Source organism: Cordyceps javanica, chromosome 4, assembly GCF_051103115.1.
Source record: "Cordyceps javanica chromosome 4, complete sequence".
NCBI lineage: Eukaryota > Fungi > Ascomycota > Sordariomycetes > Hypocreales > Cordycipitaceae > Cordyceps > Cordyceps javanica.
In genome coordinates this window covers 1620611-1642092 of record NC_139298.1, presented here as the reverse complement: position 1 = coordinate 1642092, position 21482 = coordinate 1620611, and the positions used below count along the sequence as shown (strand labels likewise).

Genomic DNA, 21482 nt, shown 5'->3' with positions numbered 1-21482 from the left:
GGCGTTCCCCCCCGTCGTCTTCCCTCCTCACTTCCCATCTTCCCATTCATCCTCTTTGCCCTGCTCCCACAAAACATCCACTACTCTCAGTACTTAACTCTACCCAGTGGCCTACCTCTACCCAGTGGCCTACCTCTGCTCAGTGGCCTACCTCTACCCACCAGCCTACTTCTTCTCAGTGGCCTACCTCTTCTCAGTGGCCTATCTCTGCTCAGTGGCCTACCTCTACCCACCAGCCTACTTCTTCTCAGTAGCCTACTACTTCTCAGTGGCCTACCTCTTCTCAGTAGCCTACCTCTTCTCAGTGGCCTACCTCTACCTACCAGTCTACTTCTTCTCAGTGGCCTACCTCTACTCGGTGGCCTACTCCTACTCAGTGGCCTACTTCTTCTCAGTGGCCTACCTCTACCCGGTGGCCTACCAATCTTGAGTACAAGTCAAAGCACTTTACCACCAAACAGTACAACGCTACTTCACGCAAAATCTACAAGTATGGCTCCCATGAGCACCTCCGCATCTCAGCACCGCGGCGACAGCCCTGGTCCTATCCAACAGGCTACCCCTAGCCCTACGCCGAGCCGTCGTCACAGCTCCTCCGCGCTTTTCCTAGGAGAGCGCAGTGACTCCCCTGTCTACGATGGAAGCAATAGCCCCATCTATACCGTTGTCCAGAGTTGCAACGACTGTGTAGTTGAGAGGGAGAGATCCGAGTCCCTGAAGCGAACTCTGGAAGTCGTTTGCGAGGCCAGTGGAGATCTGAAGCGTCGGTGCGTGTGGCTTGAGAACGAACTCCACACAAACAAGGAAAAGGCCGAGAAGGAGGCCTATCACAAGGGCCGGGAGCTGAGATACTTAAACTACATCGGCTACAAGGCTTGTTCACGAGCGGAGCGGTACAGGAAGCAGTTCCGCGAGTGTGCGGCCCGGTTCGAGAGGGAGCTCATCGAGCATGACGAGTGCGAGGAGGAGTGCGAGAGACTCCGCACCCTGACCGAGGACCTGAAGGACCAGAACAGATCCATCACCAAGCTGCATGCCGAGAGCACCAAGAACGCTGCTGAGGACGCCAAGAACGCTGCCCTGCGCCTCAGCCAGCTGAAGGAGACCCGGAAAGAGCAGGTCGCCTTTCTTCAGGCTGACAAGGTCCGGGTGGAGGCGATCAAGGATGCGCAAATCGCCTCTCTTCAGGCTGACATGGTCCGCGCAGAGGCGACCAAAGACGAGGAAATCGCCTTTCTTCAGGCTGAAATCGCCGGGCTCGTCCGGATTTGCTCCGCCAAACGGCAGCAGGTGGAACAGCAGCGCAGCTGCCTCGACGCGCTCATGTTGCGCCTCGACGACAAAGACGCCTCCAACACCGTGGTTGGTGAGCCCTCAGACGCCACCAGCCTCTCCGTGGCAGCCCGGAACAAGGTTGGGAACCTTGTTGGCAGCATCGACACCCCATCCGAGCGCAGCGCCGCCGTCATGGTGCTTCATGAGCGGGCTCAGCAGCTCAACGCAGAGCGCGATGCCGTTTTTGATAAGCTCGACGAGCTACAGCGTTGCGAGTAAGCCACAGTGCTGGATTCACTCAAGGACAAGTCCGGTCCGGCCCAAGCACAGCAAGCCCTTGGCTGTTGTTTCTTGCTGCTGACCTTGGCTGTCCCTACCTGCCGCGAGCTGGCCGTCATTGAAAAGAGAAGGGATATTGGTGTGGTTGGGTACTTACAGGGTTTGGTTACTCTTGTTGTCTGTTTCTGGTACTTCTTTTCTTGGGGGGGATTATGATTGGTGAATTTTGCTTCGGGGAAAACGTCTAACAGTGACAGATTGCTTCTTTCAGGGATACTGGGATTAATGATATTGCTTTACACAACTTTTGGTCTTTTTATCCTGTAAGAGCCTCTTAATTGTATGTGACGGCAAAGGCACTCGCTCGTAATGGCACAATAAAATGGTATGAAGACAAGAAAATACTCATTTGGCAACATATATATATATATGTATATTTCAATATAACCACATTTTACTCTCTGTAGATTTGATACTCATCTAGCTGCCTTGACCTTGCTGTGCAAGTCGACAGCACCCGCCTCCATGATATAGGTTTACCCCCCCACCCCATTGCTTGTATGAAATCCAGCAGCACTGTTGCTGTCGTGCGCATTTCACCCCCCACAAAGACTTTGATTGTCATGGAGTGAAATTGCCTCCTCGAGAGTGTTACAGAAAAATTACATATTGCAGGCACATCACCCTGCTGAGGCTGACGGGGCAGTGTTCCAGCTCCGGTCCCGGAATTGCTGCAAGTGGATTTACCCCACCATCGCGATGCCCGTCATCTGTTCTACCTCTGTTCAACAGATTAAATGAGCGATGTACATTTCTCTTACGCATCTCAGTTCCATTGTCTAGCGCATATTACGTCATTCCGGTCTACTTGAGTCCCTCGCAATGTCTGCACAAAACAAAGCAAATGTGCCTACTGTGGTAGTAATTGGGTACACGCCTCGATGCTCGTTATCAGCCCCCAGCTAACCTGGATGTGTAGCGCTGGTATCGTAGGTCTCTCATCGGCCATCAAAGTACAAGAGGCCCTCGCCGCCCGTACAGCGCGCGGAGAAGATGAGATACAGGTGCTTCTGGTGGCGCGAGAATGGCCCGGCTCGATTCCCGGCTCACCCTCCCAGCACTCAGCCAACTATGCTTCCATGTGGGCTGGCGCCCACGTGCGGCCTATCCCAGCAACTACAGCGCAGCTACGACGCGAAGCCAAATGGCTCAAAGAGACTGTGGCAGAATTTCACACTCAACTAGAGACAGAGCCATGGAGCGGCATTACCCGGACGCTGGGCATTGAGCTTTTGGAAGCACCAGATGATGGGTATCGGGAGCAGGATGCCAGGAGCTTTTTGGAAGAGACTGGTCTTCCGCGGTATAGAAAATGGTCCGAGTCTGAACTTCCAAAGAATGTGGTTCTTGGCTACGAATATGAGACATTTTGCGTCAATACCCCTGTGTACTGCCAGGCACTGCTCCGACGATTCATTCTTCAAGGCGGCAAGACTCTATGTCGAGATCTCAAGACCGAATGGGAGGCCTTCGGAATACACAAGAATGTTGTATTGGCTATAAACGCTAGCGGCACCGGTTTTGGTGACCCAAAATACTTTCCCACACGAGGTACGCCTGGTGACATGTGTGTTTTGCCTGCATTGCGCTGACAGGATAACACAGGCCAGACAGTTGTCACCAACATGGAAGATGCGACCAAGACGGTCACACGCCAGAATAAAGACGGCACGTGGAGCTTTATCATCCCCCGGTTCCTCTCCGGAGGTACCATTGTCGGAGGCACCAAGCAGCCGGGAGAGTGGTCTACGGAGCCAGATGCGGAAACGCGAGCCACGCTGCTCGCTGGAGGACGAGAGCTTCGCCGGTTTGCCAGCTCTTCCGCCAGCGACGCAAAGGATATATCCGTCATTGCGGACGTTGTTGGTCGCCGACCAACAAGGGAAGGAGGCATGCGCATTGAGCTAGAAAAGAAATCCGTGTCGGGACGACAGGCTACGGTACTTCACGCCTATGGAGCTGGGGGGCGAGGTTATGAGATCAGCTGGGGCGTTGCAAATGAAGTTGCGCGAATGGCAGATGGTTTTTTGGTTGGTTCGCTTGGTTCGGTTGCCGCCAAGTTGTAGACTTTTATTGGTCTTCCTATATTGAATCGATAAATTCAAGTAACTATGCAGGACATGACGAGGTCGTAGCGCCGCATTTCTGAGTGCAAGACGGCTAAATGGCTGGAATGATGCAACTCATATCACCACAATCCCCTTTGTCAGCTCTGTTGCTTTACACAGATTAAATGCCCAAGTATGTAGGTATTTAATCTTAATTATTATTTAAATCGACAGTTCCTGCTACTTTCATGGGCCAGAACCAACCACCACGTTCGAATATAGGGTAGCCGCGGAGCGGAGAAATGTTTTAACCCGCTGTGCCCCGCCTCCACACAAGTGCTTTGGCGCACTGCTTCCCAGTGGGACATGCCACAACTTCCCAAGTCGAGCGAATCCTAGATACCCTTGCCATAGCTGCCTTGCCTCGCCCCGAGCGACCAAACTCGACAGCATGGTTCTCCAAGATCTTGGCCGCCGTATCAACTCGGCGGTCACCAACCTGACTCGCGAGCAGAACCTCGATGAAAAGGTACTATCACCACCAGTCCTCTTGCGACTGCTCACCCCGCCAGAAAATCGCCACCCTGGCCGAACCGGCGCAAATGCTGGACATGATCGGATAGGTCACTAACTACGAAGTGTAGGCATTTGATGCCATGATCAAAGAGATTTGCTCCGCCCTCCTCGAAGCTGATGTCAATGTCCGACTTGTTGGACAATTACGAAAGTCGATTAAAAGCACAGTCAACTTCAAAGATATCCCTCCTGCCGTGAACAAGAAGCGATTGATTCAAAAAGCCGTCTTCGACGAACTGGTGAAGCTCGTCGACCCCCATGCGGAACCGTTCAAGCCCAAAAAGGGCAAGCCGAATGTCATCATGTTTGTCGGTCTCCAGGGTGCTGGTAAGACGACAACGTGTACAAAGCTCGCCCGACACTACCAGACACGAGGTTTTCGCGCGTGCCTTGTCTGCGCCGATACATTCCGAGCCGGTGCTTTCGACCAGCTGAAGCAGAATGCCACCAAGGCCAAAATTCCATACTATGGTTCGCTGACGGAGACTGATCCCGCCGCCGTCGCGCGCGCCGGTGTCGAACAGTTCAAGAAGGAAAAGTTTGACATCATTATTGTCGATACATCGGGAAGACACAGACAAGAGTCGGCGCTTTTCCAGGAAATGGTCGACATTCAGGAGGCCATCAAGCCAGACGAGACCATTATGGTGCTGGATGCCTCGATCGGTCAGCAGGCAGAGTCGCAAGCCAAGGCTTTCAAGGAGGCTGCAGACTTTGGTGCCATCATTATCACCAAAACCGACGGTCACGCCCATGGTGGTGGTGCCATTTCTGCCGTTGCTGCCACGCACACGCCGATCGTCTTCATTGGTACCGGTGAGCACATGCTCGATCTCGAGCGCTTCGCCCCGCAGCAATTCATCCAAAAGCTTCTGGGCATGGGTGATATTGCTGGATTGGTCGAACACGTGCAGAGCTTGAACTTGAATCAACAAGATACCATGAAAAATATCCAAGAAGGCATTTTCACAATCCGCAACTTGCGCGACCAACTTTCAAATATCATGAAGATGGGTCCACTTTCCAAGATGGCTGGCATGATTCCTGGCATGAGCAACATGATGCAAGGCATGGATGATGAGGAGGGCGGTGCGAAGTTGAAGCGTATGATCTATATTTGCGATTCCATGACAGAAAAGGAGCTGGACTCGGATGGCAAGATCCTTATCGATGAACCCACCCGCATGACCAGAATTGCTCGCGGATCCGGCACATCTGTACGGGAGATTGAGGATCTACTGACACAACAACGTATGATGGCTGGCATGGTAAAGAAGATGGGTGGAAACATGAAGAACATGCAGCGCGCGCAACAAGCCATGGGCGGAGGCAACAAAGCCCAGCAGATGGCGGCCATGCAAAAGCGCCTCGCCAGCATGGGTGGTGGCGGCGGTGCTGGAGGTATGCCTGATATGGGCTCCTTGATGAAGATGCTTGGCGGCGGCGGCGGCGGCGGCGGTATGCCGGGTATGCCAGGCGGTATGGACATGCAGGCCATGATGCGACAAATGGGCATGGGCGGTGGTGGAATGCCGGGGATGCCGGGGATGCCAGGAATGCCTGGCGGTGGCGGGCGCGGAAGGCGATGAGTTGCCGTGTGACAAATCGGGGTACAATAGATAATGCAGGGATGGATTGTAAATGCAACACGAAAGGATGCATAGGTTTAGGCGTTGGTTTTGCTTATCATAACGTCCAAGTAGACTTTTTATACAAAATGACACGTCACGCGGCCAGAATGGCCATTTCATTGCAAATAGCATCTTTATTACTTATCGATTCGACTAGCTTCATCTCGTCTAGCGAAATGGCACGCCTTCAGCAGAGGTTTGGGCGAATCGGCGCCGAGAGCCAGCTTCATGTCCGGATCCGACTTGGCCATGGCGGTGCGGTACGCCTCCCTCTTGCCGATGCGCTGCAGATACTCGAGAATGTTTGGGTACTCGGCCAAGCTGTAAGGCGAAAAGTAGCGCATCGTGGTGAGCGAGAAGACGGTCATGACGTCGGCCGCCGTGAGCTCGTCGCCGGCCATGTAGCGGGTGCGCCCGAGCTGGTCGTCGAGGGCCGCCAGGGCGCGGGCCAGCTTCTCGCGGGCGACGGCGCGCATCGGGCTGTCCTCGGTGCCGCCGCCACTGCCGCGGACGTACATGGCGCGGGCGACGGCGGGCTGCAGGGTGCCGTTGCTCCAGTGCCACCAGTAGAGGAAGTCGGCGTAGCCGGGGTCCGCAGGCTCGACAAAGAGCCGGCCGCCGCCGTGCCGCCGCGCCAGGTACTCGACGCAGGCGCCCGACTCGGCGAGGACGAGGCCGGGCGAGGTCGAGGCGTCGTGGATGACGGGCGCGGCGCCGCTGTGGTGCAGCGCCTTGTACTCGGCCGGGGCGAGGAGCGGCGCGCGCCGGTACGTCTTGAGCTCGTAGGGGACGCCAAGCTCCTCGAGAAGCCAGGGGATGCGCTCAGACTGGGAGACTTGCAGGTGATGTACGGTGATTTTGGCCATGGTGTATATATATATATGTGTGTGTGTGTGTGTGTTCACTGGTTATTATATCCTGTTGGCTACCATGTGGCAGAGCTACGGCGACGTCGACTTTTTAAGCTATAAGTAGGTGCCATACTATTTTTTTTCTTGGCAAGGACTTTGAGAGTGTAACCTTTTTCGGGTGCTGAAAGGATGTCATTGAATCATGGATGATTTGGAATTTGTTGCCGCTTTGCTTCTTGGTCGATCGGTCAGATCGTTGCGATTAGTGCGAGGCTATTGAGGAGCGAGGCGTGTCCATGATGTAATGAAGGGGTTCAGGGACGGATGTGTTTCTACAACCACAAGTCCCGCTAACAAGTTAATATTAGAAAGCTAAAAATTGCATCAAATAGAACTTCTTGTTTAAGATATATAAATGAGACAAAAGAGCTTCTCCAAGAACAAGAAAGCTCGAGGTGAGATAAATATTAGAAGAAGAGAGAATTTATTACATTTCTGTTGAATAAAAGGACTCTTGGTCATACATAATTTACTTAACCACTAATTAGGTAGCTACCCATAAATGACGAGACCATGAAAAATTGTGTGATACATAGCTGTGCGAATATTATACGATACGTAGCCCTCGACCAAGTATCATGGTCGTGCTTTTCCTTCCTTTAATCTAACAGACGTTCGTGTTACACGACCATGACGCTCAAAAATAATGTTGCCTCTGCGGAGCGTCGTCTGAAGTCTACGTTTAATTACTCTTCTAAACGGCTGCCGCCTGTCAATGCCGGTTCCGAAGAAAGCATCAGTCGCTGCTGTGATGGAGGGTACTATTCCTGTGATGATTGGGGACTCCATCAACAACGGCAGATGTAAATTTATCAGCAAGCTTAGATATGGTAGCTACTCTACCATCTAGCTTGCATTGGCTATTGGTTAAGTTCTTGGGCTTTCGGATATGCGCTAATTTCTGATTTAAATGCCAGCTTAAAGCCACATGTTGGGCTCAAAATCCTTATGGCCGACTCTTTAACACGAGGAAGGGACACATTTTGAACTGGAAATTTGTAGCTGGATGCGCAATGAGGTCTCCTCCAATCCCGGCAAGAAAAACATTCTCTAGCTGCTCGACACTTTCGACCATGACGGCCCAGATAGAAGCCATGTCTGCCTTGTCTTCCAAGCCGTGGGCCCTGACATATCCAAATACAGACGACTCTTTCACAGGATCGAGGATCCTCATACTCCTGATGAAAGATATATCAAGGCAGCTCTGACTTGCCCTTTCGTATTTACATGATACATGTCGAACAATCCACACCCGTTAGTCAACATCTAAAAGACTAGCTATCGCCACACCCATCCCTCCTTGACTCAGGTGCCAGACATAAAATCTCAAAGTATTTCATATTGATACTGGAAATTTAGCTCAGACGGGGCCAGTCAAATACTGAGGGCTCGTGACGGGCAGGCTGCGGCCTGCCGCCAGTTGAGTGATATGTGATGAGGCTGTCACTATCTATCTGCCTGCTGCCCAAAACTGAATTGCCTTTTAGTTTGAAAATAAAACGGCCATGTCCAATTACTCAGTAACTTGCAGGGCAAGTTACTGAGCTGAGCTGCAGGCCTCACGGCCAGTTGCAGTTCATGCCGCACGCCTCAGCCCACGGTCAGGCAACCAAGTGCAGAGCACCAACAGATTGGCCCTGATGCGACCTCGAATTCCAAGGCAGAAGTATCGTTCCGGGCCGTACAGGGTCGCCTGCATGTTAAGCACGAAGAAGAGGCCGCATGGTGACGTGGCCCTCTGATTGGTCGTTTGTAACATTTGTGCCCGCAAACCATGACAGCAGGCCTCGTGAACGAACAACGTGCGATTGGAATTGTGAATTGCTCAACCGCAACATCCAGCGCTACTGGTGCCAGTCGGATGCTGGTCCTCAGAGTAGTTGGTGTTGCAGTATAAAGATCTACGTGTGGAAGGTGGGAGTCAATTGCATTCTCTTGCATTCCCTACCCTCCTTTCGCCACACACTGTTTGAGCTTCCCAACATGACTGCCATCATTGATCGGATCTATTACAACGGTCTCCCCTCTCTTGCAGAGGCCAACATCTCATGCCAGGTTCGTACTTGTTCAGGTTCGCCCATCTGCGATGCTGACGCCCCGTGCATTCGTACAGACTCCATCCATCGACGCCATCATCAACGGCCCAATCCGCGATGTCTTCCTCAGACACGGAGCTCATGAGCTTTTCTGCCTCTACCTTCAACACCGCCACCACAGTGTCGGTGCAGATGAAGCTGTCGTCAAGGTGCAAGGCACTGCACACTTGATGGATGAGCAAGCTATCGAGGATATCATGGCATTCGGGAACAAGGTAGTTCCAACAACGTGGATGACTTCGGGCAACAAGGTGCTTCCAATGGAGTATACCGTCGTCCCTGCTGGGTATGTCGCCTCTTGGCGTTTTTTGTCGCGTCATGCACTTACAATTCGACTGCCTTGAACCAGAACTACCATGCCACGCCCTGCGGCCGCGTTTCTGGCAGAATTCGTCTCTGTTCTTGTCTCAAATGGGTGCAGCGATATATTTGGCATCGACACTATTGCCAAGAATGCTTGGTCCGAGATAAAAATTGGGGATGCGAGTGTTGTTGTGCCTAGCAACGACAGCACGGGCTACGATGATGACAAGTTTATCCCCGTCGCATTCGCGTTCGGCGAGGAGGACCCCAAATTCAGGGTGCACGGCAAGTGCAAGAGCAACCATAAGCATGCTAGCAAGCCTTCTCCGAGCTAGCAGCTAGTTAAATAGGCACTCGAGCACTGGCGCCCAAACGGATTTTTAAAAGATTGTGTATGGAGGTGTCGAACTGCTCTATACCAAAGTACTTCACCAGGCGACAGGAGGAGAGCACTGGTATTTGGCATAGGCGTCCAAATGACCCGGAGTACTGGGAGTAACGTGCAGATGAATAATAAAAAAAATTGCGAACCCCCACCCTCCGGACGAATTAGATGTACTTGGGCGAGGCCGGAACTTTGGGATAGGACAGGGTGGCTTTGAAAGGAAAAAAAAAAAAGGCGTCAAGCGGTGGACAAAAAACCATCGCCGGTCTGCCCACACCAGCTACCTCGACAGCCACCTACTATAATTTTTTATATTAATTCTATGCCTAGATGTCTTGAAAATTATATCTCTCTTTATGGAAGACGGACCACCTAATAACGTTGTTCTATAATCTAACTTTTCTAATTTTCCACTATTAAATTGACATTATTATGAGTGGTTGTTTCTTGAAGGTCGGTTACTGGTAGTAGGTGGACCGGCGATGTTTTTTTTTTTTTCACCTGCGGGCGTCCTACTAGACGCACACTAAATCTGCAAGAGTATAAAGCTAGAGCAAATCTAGTCAAGACTGATATTTCAACGAAAACCTTATCTAACTTTACTCACGCCCTCATTCGCCCAATTGCAACCAACTCTGGGTCTGACTTACGTCTCATCATGTACTATCAGGACCCTTGGCCGAGTATGCCAGATGGCACTAACTTTGACGGGAAGCAACTGTTGAGCCTGGTCCGCAGCGGCGAGAGTCCCTTTGAAGGTGCTTTGGACGTCAACCTACTCATTCAAGAGCTTGAGGAAAATCTCGATGCCACGGTGACTGACATTCCGTTCGTCTACACGGGCTCCAACAACTATGTAAGTGCTTTGCAATTCCGATTTCAGTCAAGGCCGAGGCTGAAAGGTGCAAGGGTTTCCACTGTAGGCTGTCGAATGGTCTGGACATCGTGGCGCGCCTGGCATGTGGCGACGTCAACATGCCTGACTTTGACGGCTTTCCGATTCATGTGCAAATTCCCGAGACCAGGTTCGAGGCGGCGGTGTACGAACTCTTGAGCTCAGAGCCCAACATCTTAACCTCCCGCCTGCTCTACTACCGTGTTCCGATGCAGCGCGATGGTCCTAGACGTGATCGCCCGAGTGATATCACAGGCCGTCGATTGTTGGTGTTTGAAAGAGCACAAGGAGAAAACAATATTTGGCGTGACCTTGATTCGGAACAGAGGGCAAGTCCTTCCGTCTGTGATACGTTCTATTCTATTTTTCTGATCTTGACCTCAGGCCTGTCTTCTTGCCCAATCCGCTCATATCCGTGCATCACTATTCAACTATGAAGTTCCGCTTGACTTCGCCGCTGATTGGTTCCTCAAACGTCTCTTCGAGCAGAAGCCCGAGTCGCTTCCTACTCCAGTTGCGCCCACGCGCGAGTTCTGTGTTGCTCTCTTCACGGCCAAGATTGAAGCGACAATACGGAATCTAGGTGATCCGATCGCCTGGGAGGACGACAATGAGTTTGTCGGCCCCGTTGCTGCAGCGGCGAAGCAGTCGCTTCTGCGCCTCATCCCACACATCATGCCTGCAGACGGTGACCAAGCCTCTCTTTATCGTCTTGTCCTCGACCACGGCGATTTTGGCATCCACAACATGTCAATTACAATGGATCCGGAGGGTAAACCCCTTGTAACGTCTCTGTACGACTGGGAGACTGGGTGCATTGCGCCAGCCATCTTGTCCGATCCGCTCATGGCAGTGTCTGTCGACCTTGTGGCTGACGAGAATGCCATGCCGTCAATAACGAGAGTGCCCAGCGACGCCAGTTCAAGCGAGCGCGCGCAATATATGATGCACACAAAGCATTATTTCGAGGTGCGTACTTTGTTTACTCCGTACACCAGCACAGTATTAACTGCCTTTCTCTACCCAGGCTCTCTTCAATCAGGCACCCAACTACGAACGTGCAATCCAGGCGGGGAAAGACGCGCGTCACCTCTGGTTTGCGCTGCGAGATTGGCGAGGTGCAGATCCGGAGGGATTCTTTGGTAGTCTGGGAAGCTGGGCTGAAACGAGGATGAAGGACCTCGGCGTGACATCTAAAGGTGAGTAAGCTTCTTGAAGTAAGTAAAAATCAACTTGGTAGAACAATAGAACGATAGAATGGTTATATAGTGTTGATCTATGTTATTACCGAGTCTAAAAAAAATAATGTGCCTGGCTTTTGGAAACCGTAGTGGTGCTCGGTGTGTCCAGTTCGTCGTGAAGAAGAAATTCAACACTGACAGGGTGGAGACTTGGCTTGCTCTACCAGTACTACACTCATGATGAAGAGTACGGGGCAAAGCCTTGGTTGCCAGGCGTAGACCGAAATTCCAAACATGATCGCCTGTGTTGGCGGGGAATCGTTTCACATGTCAACGATGGCAGTATTGTTGCCGCATCGTGAGCTAATTTTTCAATAAAGCATATAATAGGTTGGTGGACTCTCAACAAAAATAGGACGGCTTGAACCGCGACTTGCTGCATATGAATAGAGGGGCAAAAGCAGCCAAAATTGCAAGGATCTCCGATAGATTACATTATCAGACGACGTGAATGGCTAGGGGTCCAAGGGAAAAATCTCAAACGCCACCCTGAATCCTAGATTTTTTTTTTTTGGCCTCGAATTTCTCCCGCCGGCATAATCATCCCGCCGGTCCCGAGGCACCGGCCCTGTGTAACGTTGGTGGGTCCCCCGTCTCGACATGATAAAGTAAAGCCACCTTCCCACCCCCCATTGTTCTCGGCCGTTGCCTAATAGAAGTCATTTAGAAGGGTATCGTCTCTTTTATTAGAAAAAAAAAAAAAAGAAGCCCACCAGCCTTGCGATTGACGCAGGGATGGTGCAACATCGAGCGCAACGGGAAGCGGCCGAAGCCAGTTCGAAAATCCGCGTCGCCGTGATAGGTACAGGACTGGCTGGCCTCACCACGGCGCATCTCCTGCACAATGACACCGAGGCAAGGTATGAGGTTGCCCTTTTCGAACAGGTTCGTTGCCCTCCTCCCATTTTTTTTTTTCTTTCGCAAAGTTTCGCCAGATTTTTTCTCTTTTTTTTTTCTTCTTTACCTCCGCCTCTTTCTCACAACCGGTTTGCGCAACAGGCAGAAACGCTATCGCTCGATGCCGCCTCTGTGACTTTGCGAAACGCCTCGACGGGCGTGACGGAGCGTGTCAACATCCCGCCCCGGAGCGTCACCCGAGGCTACTACCCGAACCTCACCCAGATGTACGATTACCTGCGGATACCCCTCCGCTCTGTGCGATACACCTTTCTCTACGCAGAGATCGCCTCGAGCGAGACGAGAGCCGAGCCGCGCCAGCCGCAAAGCGCGGATCCGATGGCGGGCGCATACTTTGCCTTTGACAACATTTACAAACCGGTGCTGTCGGCCCGCCTGAATTGCGGCTGGCTGCAACAGCTTTGCCAGGTCGTCTTCCTCGCCGTCTGCCATGCCTGGTTCATCGCGGCCTGCTTCCTCGTCGAACCCCGCGTCACCGGCAAGACCGACACGAGCGAGTCGCTGCAAGCCTACCTGCGCCGAACCCGAGTACCGCAGCGATTCGTGGACCGTCACCTGTTACCGGTGCTGGGCGCCATCTGCACCTGCTCCCACGAGCAGCTTTTAGATTTTCCGGCCAGCGACGTGGTCAACTTTATGACGAGGTCCTCGTTGCAAAAAACGTACATGACCGACGGTGTTCACGACTTGCAGTCCAGGCTGGCACACGGCATCAAAGATATTCGTCTCCAGGCGCGGGTGCGCAAGGTGGAAAGGGCGGGCAACGGCGTGCTGGTGCAATGGGATCAGCTCCGAGATGGCAACGGGTCAACTTCCGAGCAAGTCTTTGACCGCGTAGTGCTCGCCGTGACGCCCAACGCCGCCGCCAAGCTCTTCGCGCCGGCCAGCTACGTGCTCTCGTCGATTCCCACCGCCCATATCGAGGCTACCGTCATCGACCCGTCCTACAAACGGGTGTCCGTCGAGGAACGGGGAACGGCCCCCACCGGAAGACTATTCTCCCAGAACAACCACCGCCAGCTCATGGCGTTCCGGACCCATTTCTCCGAAGCCGTCGCACAGACAGAGGCGTGGAACTACCTGCCCAGCGGAGCGATTTGCAGAACGAGCCCGTTCCCCTACACGTCGGATCAAGGGGCGGTCCTGCACAAGGCCCAGTTCACGAGAACGCTGCGGACCGTGGAGAGCAGGAGCATTGTCCAGCGGGTTGTGAGCCAAAAAAGTCCAGTCGGCGGCGAGGCGTGGGTCAGCGGCAAGGACAACGTATGGGTCACGGGCTCTTGGTGCTGGGACGGCATGGTCCTGCTGGAAGGCTGCGTGGTGTCGGCCATGAGGGTGGCGGACGAGTTTGGTGTCGGGGTTCCCTGGAGGGCCGATGCCTAGTGCTGATGAGGCAATCGCAGCTCGACCACCGGCTGAGCCGGCGGATTTGGGGTCGGTGTTGGGATAATGTGGAGGGGGAATACTCTATCCCCCCTGGGAGCGCCCATTGGGGGACACGAGCACGACTTGTTCGCGTTTTGTGAATATTGGCCACTCATGAGCGCTCATGGGAAACAGCATGTTGATGGCACATGATTCATCTACTGAACGGCGTTAATATAAAGGCATTAATCAAAGAATACCAATGTTGCGAGACGGGTAAAAAAAAAGGCTGCGCGATCTAGTTTAAGAGTAGCCCCTGCCAAGGTGTAGCGACGAATCCAATTGCACTCACTTTGGCGTAGTCACTCCGATAAGCCGCTGGGCCTGCAGATGGACACTTTCAAATTCCCTTTTGTTTTGCTGGGATATCTCTGTAGTAAGATGCCATGGTGTTGCAACCAGTGTTGGCGGTGGTGCGATGGCTCACGATGAAACGACGCTTGTAGCGGGCTGCATCCGACCCGGAAGCTCACAAATGCCAACACGTCGCCTTGCGCGAGTGAAATGGCCGGGGCCGACTCTGATGTGACCCTTGAATAGGTTTACAGTCTTTTTTTCTTCTTTTTGAGATTCCTCTCTTTCGTGTTTATGATTTCTCAGCATTGGTAGGACCAATGTCCGTGGACCAAGTCTAGCGCTTTCCGTAATCGAAATGACGATGAATGACGCCGGATGACGAGGAGTAACTCACAAGACAAGGTAGAATTACACGAAAAAAAAAGAGAGAGAAAGAAACACAAACACGGTGGGGAAGTAGTGTAGTGACGGACAGTCAGTTTTTGCGTGCAGCGAGCACGAGAGTGGAAAGAAAAAAAAAAAGCAACAGTGAAACCATGTGTGTACTTAGTAGAGAGAGAGAGAGAGAGAGACAGAGAGTGAGATAGGGAAGAGGTTTAGCCGAGACCATCAATGTCGGCGTTGTCTTGCCGGGGAGCTTCTTTTTTTTTTTTTGTTTTCAGCCAGCCCAGTCCGTTGTACGATGAGGAGAACAGCGCACAAGACTTAGACCTGCATCTGCTAACTAGTTGTATAGTGAAATATTGTGTGGGTTTTTGTGTGCAGATACTGTCTCGGGTCGGCTCGTCGTCGTCGTCGGCGTCGTCGTCGGCGTCGTCGTAGTCGTACCTGGGGCCGCGACAAGGTTGTAGTCGCAAGTCTCAGCGCCACGGGTCCAGTGCCGGCATTAACTGACTTGGCCTTGGTTAGTTGGTTACTATACGGTTGACGGGTAGGTAGGTATGTGTTGCTTATTATTAGATGGTAAAACTACTTACTCTGTACGGATTAGTTACTGATAGGTGGTCGATCATAGCCACCCCGGCTAACATCCAAGCCACCGACCGACCACCTACTGGTACTGAGCACCCTACCCAACTACCAATGCCCCGACCCTCTTGTCTTCCAACCCTCAATAATTAGGAGAACCGCCCATCTAGTTATCGTGTGCAGAGAAAATCGCACACGTCAGATCCACCATGGCCTTCTCCCTACCGAGTAGTACTAAGTAGTTGAACGTGTCTCGCAAGACGACAGCTGAAGAAGAGCCGGCTTGCAGAGAGGGCGGGGAGGGGGGGGGGGCGGCCGGGGCGGGCCAAGACAATTGACTTTGTTCATTTGAACAAACCGTCACCGGAGCCCCGGGTATGCTTCCCTTTCTTCTCCTCCTTTCCGTCTTGTCTACGGTCTAGTCTGCTTTGTTTTTCGCCCGTTGCCCGCAATTTCCGACATTGTCTGGTGGGGGAGGGGTTCTGGAGATTATCTTTCTACCTTTTTGTTCTTTTTTTTTTTCTCTCTCTCGGATCTTGTCTTTTCTTCTCTTTTCCTTTTTTTTTCCGTGCCTGTCGTATTTCGGGGGTGGTTTTTTTTTTTTTTTTTGCCTTCTCTTCTTCCCCCCCAACTTTTTCTCCCCCCCTCCCCCTCCTCTTTAACCTCTCCTTTGAATACAGTCTTGAAAGGGGAAAATCATATATGCATGTATACATATATCGGTTGACATCTATATGACAGGAAACAATGTCAGCAGACGAGACGACACCGCTACTCCCAGGCAGTGCCGGCGCCGCCGCAGCACCACCGCTTTCGGAGTCGGCCGGCGGCGGCCTGGACAGCGCCGGCCAGAAGCCGCAACAGCAGCAGAAGCAGCAACACGGTCGCTTCAGATCCTGTCTGGATTCCGTCCTGCACGTCGAGAATCGCATCCTGCTCGCCGGCTTCTTGATCTCCCTCTCGTTTAGCTTTACCCAAGTTCCGTATGGCCTGAACCCAAAACTCTCGCTTGTCTAGGCCGTCTTGTTGCTGACAAGCCTTACCCTCGGCCGTTCCCCCTCCCTCCCCATACAGGTTGCTCTACGTCTTTCGGCTTATGACGTGCGACGCTTTCTATGATCACCACCCTCCGTATACCGGCGACGGCGACCGATGCGCCCGCAACGAGATTGCAGCTGGAACTGCGACGCAGTTTAGCATTCTCGGCATCACAACTACATTATGTGGTAAGTGACTATCTATTTTTTTTTCTATTTCTTTTTCTTCATCTTTCTTTTCTTTTCCAGACTCTCCGTAACCACTTCTTCTTCATCCATGGGACTTTTTTCGCCCGCTTTTGTACCTCGTTTCGCACATCTCTCGTTTTCCCCTGGCTAACCGCCTCTCTCAACTCAGGAACCGTAAACCTCTTCTTTGCCGGGCTGGCCGTTAAGAAATGGGGGCCCAAGACGGCAATACTCATCCAGACCTTTGTCCCGGCCGTCCGTGTCCTCGCTCAGATTCTCGGCGTCGTGGCCGGAAAGACACTCGGCATGAACATTATCCAGGGCACGCAGCTCATCACCGTGCTCGGCGGCCCTGTAGGCTACATGTGCGTTGGCGCGCCAAACGGGAACCTTGGCATGCTCTTCTTTTTCTCGCCCGCGCATTTTCTTTTTTACTGACCTCGTAAACCAGCCTCGTCATCAACATCATTGCCGGCGAGGTCGTCGCTCCGATCCGCCGTACCGCCGTCTTCGGCATGCTGCAGGGCTGCTTCATGCTGGGCCAGTCCTTGGGCAACTTTAGTGCGTAATACCGAAGCTGCAGGGTTTCGCCGTGCGCAGGAAGCAATTGATGAGAGCTAACAGTTTGTCCTAGCGGGTGGCCTGTTGGGAGACACCTTTGGCATTCGCGCACCATTCGACGTGGCGTGCGGCTTCTTTCTCCTATCATGCGTATACATCCTGGTGTCCCTGCCTCATATCCCGCCGCCGCCCAAGACTGGCAAGTCGAGCGAGCGCTCCTCTGGCTTCTTCGCGCCTTTGCGGATATTGGTGCCGCAGAAGCTGCGGCTGGCCAGCGGGCAGACGAGCAAACACTACGGCGTCGTCTTCCTCTGTGCCGGCATCTTCTTGGGAGTGGTATGTGGCCGGCTCGCCCCTGTAGACCGTTCCCCTTTGGGACGCTGAATCTTTATTCTGACACTCCTCACTCGCAGCTGGCTACCGATTACGCCCCTCTCTTGATCCAAATGTATGCCACGGCCGCGTTCAATTTTAACCAGGCGAGCAATGGCCTGCTCATGTCCGAGTTTGCGCTGATGAGAGGCATCTTCCTCCTGCTCATCTTCCCCCGCGTCATTACGTTTGGCAGACGAGTGCTGGCCTCGAGGCGAGCGCGCGGCAAGCCGCAGCCGGCAAGAGAGGAGGGCTACGGCACGGACGGAACGCTCACGCCGGACTCGTTGCCGACAGACCCGAGGGAGTTTGACTCCAGCATGGGCACAATCCCGAGCGACGAGCCGGTGAAACCTACACGGCTAAAGGAGGACGAAGAAGTCGACCCGCAGTTTGATTTGATATTTCTGCGCTGGAGCCTGATTGTCGACGGTGGCTTCACTACCGTAGCAGCGTTTGCTACGGAGCCGTGGCATATTTACCTAGGTATGTTGACGGCGCGCGTGGCCTGCACCCTTGCCGTCCGAGTTTGTAGGAGCCTATGCGTCTCTGCTGACACTTCTTTTTTTTTTTCCTTCTTCACTGTAGCCGCGTTTCTGCTTCCGTTTGGGTCGGGATCTGCGCCGGCCGCCAAGGGCGTCATCACGTCCATGTGTCCCGACTCACAGCGCGCCGACGCCTTGAATGCCGTGACCTTGGTGGAGAACATTGCCCGTCTCTCCACGCAAGGCTTGTTCGGGTTTATCTTTGCAGCACTGGCAAACGTGGGGAAGGCGTACGCGACCTTCTTCTGCAACGCTGTGAGTCTTCAACGACGTCATATGTACGGGAAACACGACACATGGCCTTGCGCTAACATGACCAATCTAGGCACTTGCCGTCGTTGGCGTGAGTGTACTGTTGCTGTCTCACTTTCCGCCTGGTGGAAGTGTCATTGTCGACTCTATAAATGAGGATGATGGACAGGATGAAGAACAGTAAAGTACAAGAAGATTGTGAATCGACAAGTTTAGAGGAGCCGAGTAGCTTCACGGGTCGAGTTGCTGTTGGTGATGCTTTTTTGCATTCGAGGTGTTTGGGATTTTTTTTTCGTCTTTCTCTCTTCCCTTCTTTTTCATGGCTTGATAGATCTGCATAGACGACGGATCTCTGTTGGAGAAAGATGTATTCTGGATCATGATGTTGATTTAAGCGTCTACTTATAAATATAAAAGCGTCCCACATATGAAGATGGTGTCAATTGTGGTATATGCTTTGAATGGAACACCATCTACCAAACGTGTTTTTTTTTCTGCTTTTTTCCCGACGAGAATATCCATAAAAAAACTCGAGGGAAATATTGAATTCTTCTACCATTCCCATCAACAAACTCCAATCACCTGCGACCGAGGTTGCAAGCAGTTGGAGAAGAAAAGCGGGACCGGACATTGGGGACGGAGTTGCTGCTGGAACGGCGGCGGCATCTCCTCTTTTACTTTGATCCCAACTGGGAGGCTAGTCAATGTCCGAAAGCCCTTGTCCGGTGTCTAATATATATATATATTGATTAGTGCTGATAAACGCCACATCTATTGCCGTCTCTCCCAACAGACGACAGGCACTGGCACCACTCTGCGCTGAAGTGGAGTGAGATTTACCCCAAGAAAGGTCGTCCGAGTTCCCCAGATTCGGCCCGCTCGCTAGTCCTCGAGCTTCCCTCTCTCTCAGGGTACAAACAAACAGGGCCTTTTGCTGCTGGCGCTTCTCGTTTCTCATCATCTTCTTTCTCCTCTTCAACTCTCCCCTTGCCCTCCGGCGAACACTTCCCCCCCCTCCCCCCTCCCCCAAAGAAGAAAAAAAAAAATGGCAAGCGAAGCCTCATCACAGAAGAAGCCAGTCATCATCGTCGGCGCCGGCCTCGCCGGCCTCGTCGCGGCCTTTGAGCTGGCGGAGCGCGGCGTCCCCACCGTCATCCTCGACCAGGAGAACCGCAACAACCTGGGCGGCCAGGCGTTCTGGTCGCTCGGCGGCGTCTTCATGGTCGACTCGACCCGCCAGCGCCGGCTCGGCATCAAGGACTCGCGCGCGCTCGCCATGCGCGACTGGCTCGACTCGGCCCAGTTCGACCGCGACGTCGAGGACCACTGGCCCCGCCGCTGGGCCAAGGCCTTTGTCGACTTCGCCGCCGACGAGATGGAGGCCTACGTCGGCGCCCGCGGCATGGGCTTCGTCTACAACGTCGGCTGGGCCGAGCGCGGCGCCGGCCGCGCCGACGGCCACGGCAACTCGGTGCCCCGATTCCACCTCACGTGGGGCACCGGCCCCGAGGTCGTCCGCGTCTTCCGCGAGCCCGTGCTCGCCGCCGAGGCCAGCGGCGGCGTCGTCTTCAAGTTCCGCCACCAGGTCGACGAGGTCATCACCGACGACGCCGGTCGCGCCGTCGGCGTCCGCGGCAGCGTCCTCGAGGACGACGACGCCGCGCGCGGCGTCAAATCGTCGCGCAACGTCGTCGACAGCTTCGAGCTCTACGGCTCCTCCGTGCTCGTCGCCTCGGGCGGCATCGGCGGCAACGTCGAGGCCGTCAAGAAGGCCTGGCCCGTCGACCGCCTCGGCCCCAAAGTCCCCGAGCACTTCGTCGTCGGCGTGCCGGCCCACGTCGACGGCCGCATGATTGACATTTCCGAGTCGGCCGGCGCCAGCGTCATCAACCGCGACCGCATGTGGCACTACACCGAGGGCATCCAGAACTGGAACCCCATCTGGCCGGGCCACGGCATCCGCGTCCTGCCCGCGCCCTCGTCCCTCTGGCTCGACGCCACCGGCAAGCGCCTGCCGCCCTTCCTCTTCCCCGGCAGCGACACGCGCGCGACGCTCAAGCACATCTGCGCCACCGGCTACGACTACACCTGGTTCATCCTGGACCAGACCATCATCGCCCGCGAGTTCGCCCTCTCGGGCTCCGAGCAGAACCCGGACATCACCAACAAGAGCATCTGGCAGATGCTGACGCAGCGCATCTTCAGCAGCAAGGGCACGGTGCCCGTCCAGAACTTCCAGAAGCACGGCAAGGACTTTGTCGTCCGCGACACGCTCGAGGAGCTCGTCGACGGCATGAACGCCCTCGCCGAGGAGCGCAACGGCCCGCGCCTCGAGCTCGCCGCCGTCCGCGACGTCGTCGAGGCGCGCGACAGCCAGTTCGACAACCCCTACAGCAAGGACGCGCAGGCCATGCTCATCAACAACGGCCGCAGCTACTGGCCCGACAAGCGGAGCCGCATCGCCGCGCCGCACCGCCTGCTCGACCCGGCCCACAAGCCGCTCATCGCCGTCCGCATGAACCTGCTCACGCGCAAGTCCCTCGGCGGCATCGAGACGAACCTCGACAGCAACGTCATGCGCCCCGACAAGACGCCATTCCCGGGCCTATACGCCGCCGGCGAGGCCGCCGGCTTCGGCGGCGGCGGCGTGCACGGCTACAACTCGCTCGAGGGCACCTTTGTTGGCGGCTGCATCTTTTCTGGGCGCGCGGCGGGCAAGGCCATGGCGGCCGAGTACGAGAAGCTGTAGAGAATGAATAATAGGTTTAGGTAAAATGGGCGCTGTTCGATGAAAAGGAGTTTCCTCTTCTTTTTTTTTGTTGCACATGTATGAATAATAAAGTAAATGAATGAAAACGATAAACGATGGACCTGTTTAACTTTGATTCTGTATAACACGTCTATCACATATTCCATTCTGGTTTTAGCGCCTCCATCGTCACTGGCAGACCCCGTCTGCCCGTCTCTAGCAGTCCTCGTCGAGGTTCGAGTTTGACCACCTTGAGCCCAGCTTGCTGGATCATCGTTTTCCACGTCTCTTCTCGTCTATATTGCCTTGTCATTACCGCGATCTGCGAGCGTCGATACATTCTGCTCGCTCGTGCTGGGGTTTTCCTTGGCAACAATGACGACGCCTTTGTCCGGCTCCGGCACTAGCACTGGCTTGCAGGTCTCGAGCTACCTGACCACTTGTACGTCGGCGAGGTGGCCGGCGCAC

At 53.9% G+C, this 21482-nt stretch overlaps 8 protein-coding genes across 8 annotated transcripts; 7 read left to right on the top strand and 1 right to left on the bottom strand.

Annotated features, from left to right (window-relative positions):
* Positions 1-492: 492 nt before the first annotated feature.
* Positions 493-1554, top strand: V2A60_006380 (uncharacterized protein; the record flags this gene model as incomplete). The annotated part of the gene is made up of 1 exon (XM_083257674.1): positions 493-1554. The coding sequence occupies one exon, from the start codon at positions 493-495 to the stop codon at positions 1552-1554; it is 1062 nt and encodes a 353-aa protein (XP_083113800.1).
* An 882-nt stretch (positions 1555-2436) lies between these two features.
* On the top strand, positions 2437-3680 carry V2A60_006379 (FAD-dependent oxidoreductase; the record flags this gene model as incomplete). Its single annotated transcript, XM_083257673.1, has 3 exons — positions 2437-2483; positions 2534-3165; positions 3220-3680. 3 exons carry the CDS (start codon positions 2437-2439, stop codon positions 3678-3680), a joined length of 1140 nt encoding a protein of 379 aa, XP_083113799.1.
* Positions 3681-4113: 433 nt separating this feature from the next.
* Positions 4114-5827, top strand: V2A60_006378 (RNA-binding signal recognition particle subunit SRP54; the record flags this gene model as incomplete). Its single annotated transcript, XM_083257672.1, has 2 exons — positions 4114-4191; positions 4307-5827. The coding sequence occupies 2 exons, from the start codon at positions 4114-4116 to the stop codon at positions 5825-5827; spliced, it is 1599 nt and encodes a 532-aa protein (XP_083113798.1).
* Positions 5828-6006: 179 nt separating this feature from the next.
* V2A60_006377 (glutathione S-transferase) lies at positions 6007-6735 on the bottom strand (the record flags this gene model as incomplete). The annotated part of the gene is made up of 1 exon (XM_083257671.1): positions 6007-6735. One exon carries the CDS (start codon positions 6733-6735, stop codon positions 6007-6009), a length of 729 nt encoding a protein of 242 aa, XP_083113797.1.
* Positions 6736-8763: 2028 nt separating this feature from the next.
* Positions 8764-9514, top strand: V2A60_006376 (uncharacterized protein; the record flags this gene model as incomplete). The annotated part of the gene is made up of 3 exons (XM_083257670.1): positions 8764-8835; positions 8894-9162; positions 9226-9514. The coding sequence occupies 3 exons, from the start codon at positions 8764-8766 to the stop codon at positions 9512-9514; spliced, it is 630 nt and encodes a 209-aa protein (XP_083113796.1).
* A 708-nt stretch (positions 9515-10222) lies between these two features.
* V2A60_006375 (uncharacterized protein) lies at positions 10223-14001 on the top strand (the record flags this gene model as incomplete). Its single annotated transcript, XM_083257669.1, has 5 exons — positions 10223-10420; positions 10474-10728; positions 10844-11428; positions 11487-11658; positions 12704-14001. The coding sequence occupies 5 exons, from the start codon at positions 10223-10225 to the stop codon at positions 13999-14001; spliced, it is 2508 nt and encodes an 835-aa protein (XP_083113795.1).
* A 2055-nt stretch (positions 14002-16056) lies between these two features.
* Positions 16057-18449, top strand: V2A60_006374 (major facilitator superfamily domain-containing protein; the record flags this gene model as incomplete). Its single annotated transcript, XM_083257668.1, has 8 exons — positions 16057-16292; positions 16384-16535; positions 16705-16900; positions 16987-17096; positions 17170-17432; positions 17510-17954; positions 18057-18268; positions 18339-18449. The coding sequence occupies 8 exons, from the start codon at positions 16057-16059 to the stop codon at positions 18447-18449; spliced, it is 1725 nt and encodes a 574-aa protein (XP_083113794.1).
* Positions 18450-19310: 861 nt separating this feature from the next.
* On the top strand, positions 19311-21014 carry V2A60_006373 (FAD binding domain-containing protein; the record flags this gene model as incomplete). Its single annotated transcript, XM_083257667.1, has 1 exon — positions 19311-21014. One exon carries the CDS (start codon positions 19311-19313, stop codon positions 21012-21014), a length of 1704 nt encoding a protein of 567 aa, XP_083113793.1.
* Positions 21015-21482: the final 468 nt, after the last annotated feature.